This window comes from Acanthisitta chloris, unplaced genomic scaffold, assembly GCF_000695815.1.
Source record: "Acanthisitta chloris isolate BGI_N310 unplaced genomic scaffold, ASM69581v1 scaffold31708, whole genome shotgun sequence".
Lineage (NCBI taxonomy): Eukaryota > Metazoa > Chordata > Aves > Passeriformes > Acanthisittidae > Acanthisitta > Acanthisitta chloris.
The window spans coordinates 4,125-9,572 of record NW_008689318.1 but is presented as its reverse complement, the minus strand read 5'-3'; the positions used below and the strand labels follow the sequence as shown (position 1 = coordinate 9,572).

Below are 5,448 nucleotides of genomic sequence, written 5' to 3'. Positions count from 1 at the left end.
CAATGATCTTAGAGGTCATTGGGGCAGAGTAGCTATGACTGAGATCCATCTCCCCCTTATCTGTTTGTGGTGCATGGCAAGCTGCTTCCCATTCATTTCCAGCTCTTCCCACTCCCAAGAGCTGCCAACATCAGCACTGGACTGGGAATGCAATTGGTTTGCAGCAGGACTGGGGAAAAAAAATAACTGAATACAGAACTTGGAAAGGAAGTGTTCCTTCTTTGATACTTCTCTACTGTCCTGGGTGATCCTGTGGTAAATCTGCCCATACTGAACATTAAAACAAACAGCAGTGATGTACACTGATTGCTACAGAGGTAGATTGTCCAGTCCTCATTTTAATGGTCTCTTCTTGATTTCAATCACAGCTGTCCCCCCTGGAGGGGACCAGAACCCAGTGCTCACATCTTTGCCACTTCTTAATAGTACATCAGGGTAGAAATACATACAGATTCTTCACTGTGCCAACTGTACATGTGCAGGCTCTCCAAACAAACTCAGCTATGGAAATTCAGCCTTACAGATCCAACACCCTCCTCTGAAGCCTTAGAAAAATACCAGTGCAACATAGAGCCATTTTACAAAACAATTATCTTTATAGAAAGGTATTTTAGTGGTATATACTGAGGTAAATAATAAAAACAGACCCAAGAGAGGGCACGACCAGTGTTATGGAGAAATCCAGATGGGATTTGGCCAAGAGCCTTGTTTTATAAAAGCTGATATTTACCTACCAGTTATGCTTCCTGGTGAGGTGCTTATTGCTGTAATACTTCAAAATTACTCTTCAGTTTACAAATTGAAAAATATAGGAAATTAGATCTGTATGAATGCTAGGCATTAGCTGTCACAAATTTTAAAAGTCATTGTCCCGAGTTTTCTCAATTGTTTACTACCCAATTTGATTGTAGCAGGTAAAGAAACTACAGCATACATTTTACCTGACACCATGCATCAAAAATCACCATAAAAACTAAGTTTATCAAAGTCCAACTCCACAAGGAAAACATGAAAAAGTGCAAATTATGTACCCAGTATTTCTGTCACAGCTGTTTGTTTTTCTTTTTCTCTCAATATGGCATGAAAAAAAGGTTTACAGCATATATTAAGAAAATCCTTACAAGTGTTCACCTCAATGCTTATATATATACAACATTTTTGCTCAAAGTGCTCACTATATGAAAAAAACCCAACTGATTGGATAAAAATATTTCAACAGTGCTTGCTGAACCTTCAGGGAGAACTCTTGGAATACACCAGTCCCATTGGGTTGCCTCTTGCTCAGTGCAATGAGATGCAGGAGTCACATCAGCTTCACGAGAACTTGCCACCCTGCCAGGACAGCTCAGCTACAGTGGCACTCTGGGTGTCCCGTTGGGAGTGGCTCTTTTAGCTTTCTGCATGTGGCTCTGATGTTTGCGAGACCTCACGACTTTCATTCTCACTTCAAACACCTCTTGTATGGCTTTTCGAAAACAGTGGAAGTTGTAGTCTATTAATCCTAGAGAGACACAAATGCTTCCCATGTTAATAAAGACAAACAAATTAGGCAATGAAAAAATAGCTTAGATGATGCATTTATAATTTAGTATTTAATTGCTTATATTCTACATATTCTGGAATCCTGCACACAGTTCTTGTGCCCTCAGTGTGAGAAGGACATGGAAGTGTTGGAGCAAGTGCAGAGGAGGCCACAGAGCTGCTCAGAGCACTGGAGCATCTCCCTGTGAGCACAGGCTGAGGGAGTTGGGGCTGTTGAGCCTGGAGAAGAGAAGGTTGTGTGGAGAGCTCAGAGCACCTTGCAGGAGCTGAAGGGGCTCCAGGGAAGCTGCAGAGGGATCTGTGTTAGGAGCTGCAGGGACAAGGGAAGGGGCAATGGGCACGAATTGAAGGAGGGAAATTGAGGTTGGATGTTAGGCAGAAGTTTTTACTGTGAGGGTGGTGAGGTCCCAGGGTGCCCAGGGAGGCTGTTGTTAGGAAATATGTGGAAGTGACACTTTTTATGCTTACAACAGACAAATTACTTGACTGCATCCAACACTCCTATGCAATAAAAGCACTGCAGGTATTATTGAGCAGCTGAAGTTCTAGAGAAAGCTCAAGGGCCTGTCAAACAGCCCAGCAGACATGGTGGGAGTGCTACAGGCACCAACACACCAACACTGACTGGTGAATTAACATCACAGCATGGGGAACACCAGCCCAGATCACAGCTTGCTCTTCCACAGCTGAATTCTGGTCTCTGGACATTTCACTGAGACCAGGAACTCAGTGAACATCATGCCAGTGAGCAGGGACATCAGGAACTAAGCTTTCAGTATTGACCTTGACCAGGGTGAGAAGGATAACCAAGACATTTTATTCACTTTAACTGCAAAACATGAAAGCTGCCTGGGTCCCAAAGACGCAGTTTCCCAAAAGTTACCTTTCAGATACAAGAAAAGCAGGAACATAATTCTTACTCTCAGCCAGTTTCAATCACTTTCCCTTAGTTAGGGCAAACAAGCTGTTCCAAAGGTGTGTGTTGGTGTCAACAGGTACAAATCAATGTCAGCCAAGATAAACTACTGTGGCAGATGGAAGCTCTACTGCACTGGATGTAAACTTCCCAATGCTTTCAGATCAGAAAGTTATCAAATACATTTCTGAATTCATCTTATCTTAATGCCAGCACAAATCCTTCATGCCTTCACACATGTTATGTAAACTTTTCAGGCTGCACTTACCTTTGGTAGTTATCACACAGCTGGAGACTGTTACCAGCTAATAACCACCACAGTTACTCATTAACTTGCTAATATAAGGCAAAAGTAATGCAACACCAGGAAAGGGGAAAATACCTTTTCTCTCAAAGCTTTCTTCTCTGACAAAACAAACAAGAGCCAGGAATTTTGTCACCTCTTTCAAATAAAGGACAGTTGTGTTGTTCAGCTTTATGATTGCCATTGACTCTTTGTCATAAGGAGTTCCAGTGCCATCATCTTTAAGCCTAAAGCAAACAAAGAAACAAAAGAAATAAGCCACCAGGTGAGCTAAGGCAAGTCCTCCTACATTGGTTCTTACACCAAATCATCTCCAGCTTAATGAAATTTTCATCTTAACCTTTCAGGGAGGCTTTCCTTCAAACCACACACTATGTAAGCCAAGAAGAGATTAAATCATTTATCCAATCACACCCAAATCTTAGATCTGGGGCTAGAAATCAGATTGTTTCATTGCCAAGTGTCTGAACTTGGAGCCTTATTTTGTCCTCTCTGTTAGTTACCAACCATTTACCACAAGGCTTTTTTTTTTCTTTTAATCCACACACTGTGACTTATCTAAAACATGTGGAACACTAAGTCTGCACTGATAATTCCAAATTCAGTCACCTTGCTTGAGCAGTGACAGCTGACTGTCCAAAAACCCCAGAAAGGTTGTGTTGGGAAAAGAAGACAAACAGAGAACTGCAGTCAGAGTGAAGCAATTCTCTGAGGCCATCAGAGGCCACTAACTATCAAACAGAACTGAACATGGCCCCAATCTTTTTAAAAGGGAAGATATCCTCATGTTGACTTCGGTGCTGGGGAACAAAAAGCAAATTCTTTGTATTTTAGGTTGGTTCCTTCCCACTCCTTCCCCCAAATGAAATTATTAGCATAGAAAGAGGAACGTGTTCACAAAGGAGGCTGAGTAGGGAGCTTGTTGCTGGGAAGGGATCTGTACCTCAGACCTGTTTCCTCCTTCTCCCCTGTCCTGACAAATTGCACATTCTCATTACAGTTCATACCCACATCATTCTCATTGCTGTTTAAACCCACATCACTCTAATTTCAAGCCTATTCAGGCACAGTTTTATGAAAAACAGTCACAATTTACTTACCCATATATACAAGAAATGTCAATCACAACATCTATCATGTCACAGCAGAGCTCATAAGTTTGCATATCCACTGGAGTACTGTCTGTTGCAATATAGATCTTGCTGACTACGTCAAACAAAAATGCTTTTTCAATCCCAGAATTCTATGTAAGAGAAGAAAAAAGGAAAATAAAGTGAAAGGTATATCTTCAAATGAACATCTTACTTGCCTCTCATACAAAAAGCTAGGCTAAAGAAGTGGAAGTTAAACTGCAAACAGGCAGCACTGTTGTATTTTGATGCCCTCAACATAAAAAGGATATAGAACTGTTGGAGCAAGTGCAGAGGAGGCCACAGAGCTGCTCAGAGCACTGGAGCATCTCCCTGTGAGCACAGGCTGAGGGAGTTGGGGCTGTTGAGCCTGGAGAAGAGAAGGTTGTGTGGAGAGCTCAGAGCACCTTGCAGGAGCTGAAGGGGCTCCAGGGAAGCTGCAGAGGGATCTGTGTTAGGAGCTGCAGGGACAGCACAAGGGGCAATGGGCACAAATTGAAGGAGGGAAATTGAGGTTAGATGTTAGGTAGAAGTTTTGCCTGTTCTGGTGGTGAGACCCTGTCCCAGGGTGCCCAGGGAGGCTGTGGCTGCCCCAACCCTGGCAGTGTTCACAGCCAGGTTGGATGAGCCTTGAGCAACCTGCTCTGGTGGGAGGTGTCCCTGCCCAGGGCAGGAGTTGGGGCTGGGGGAGCTCTAAGCTCCATTCCAATCCCTAAAATTCTGTGATTCTGTGATTTGTACCAAATCATAATGCTCAGAAACCTTCCAACAGTTCTGCCTCTGAGCAGACATAATGCCAAGTTACACTCCCAAACTTCTCCACCTGGAGAGATAACATTTATTTTCAGTGAAAATTCGGGGGGGGTGGGAGGAGGAAATGTTCCAAGCTCCCCAAGCTTTTGGGGTTTTGATTGCAGCAATGGACATAAAAAGAGAGCTGGGATTTAAAGTTATTATCACAGAACCATCAAGACTGGAGGAGACCTCTATGATCATCGAGTCCAACCATGAACCTGTCACTGCTGGAACCCCCAAACCCTAACCCAGATCCTCCAGTGCCACATCAGACACCTCTGAAACACCTCCAGGGATGGTGACTGCACCACCTCCCTGGGCAATATCCCAGGGCCTCAACACCACAACAGGCAAAACATTTCTCCTCACATCCAATCTGACTCTGCCCTGGCTCAGCTCAAGGCCATTCCCTCTCTCCTCTCCCTGCAGCCATGGCAGGAGAGTCCAGTTCTATTCTAGCTGGATATATAAGAAGGTAGAACCAAAGGAAAGAAGACACTGATGGACAAGGAAGACAATTAGTGCTCAGGAACTAATTTCAAAAGGAAATTAGTACATTTTGTCATTGAAGCCTGTACCTGTTTTACTGTCAGGTTCTGTAAAACCTCACGTGCGAAAGACCAGTACTTTGAGGGTGCTTTCAGTTTTCATGTAGCACTGGTGGTTAGAGCCATGTTTCTAATGCTCAGGCTTGGTAAAGTGATGACAGCTATGCTCCTGTCATCCTGCCAACACCATTAAGGCTCTCCCCACACTGGAGG

General features: G+C 43.6%; 1 protein-coding gene across 1 annotated transcript in view; it reads right to left on the bottom strand.

The window, feature by feature from the left end:
- Positions 1–378: 378 nt before the first annotated feature.
- Positions 379–5,448, bottom strand: part of LOC103808576 (ras-related GTP-binding protein D) — an 8,727-nt gene continuing 3,657 nt past the window's right edge. Inside the window, exons 3-5 of the mRNA XM_009081368.1 lie at positions 3,863–4,005; positions 2,841–2,989; positions 379–1,501 (exon numbers count right to left, since the gene is read on the bottom strand). Of these exons, the coding sequence (XP_009079616.1) occupies positions 1,350–1,501; positions 2,841–2,989; positions 3,863–4,005 (444 nt within the window). The 3' untranslated portion in view covers positions 379–1,349. The remainder of the gene's footprint in view (positions 1,502–2,840; positions 2,990–3,862; positions 4,006–5,448) is intronic.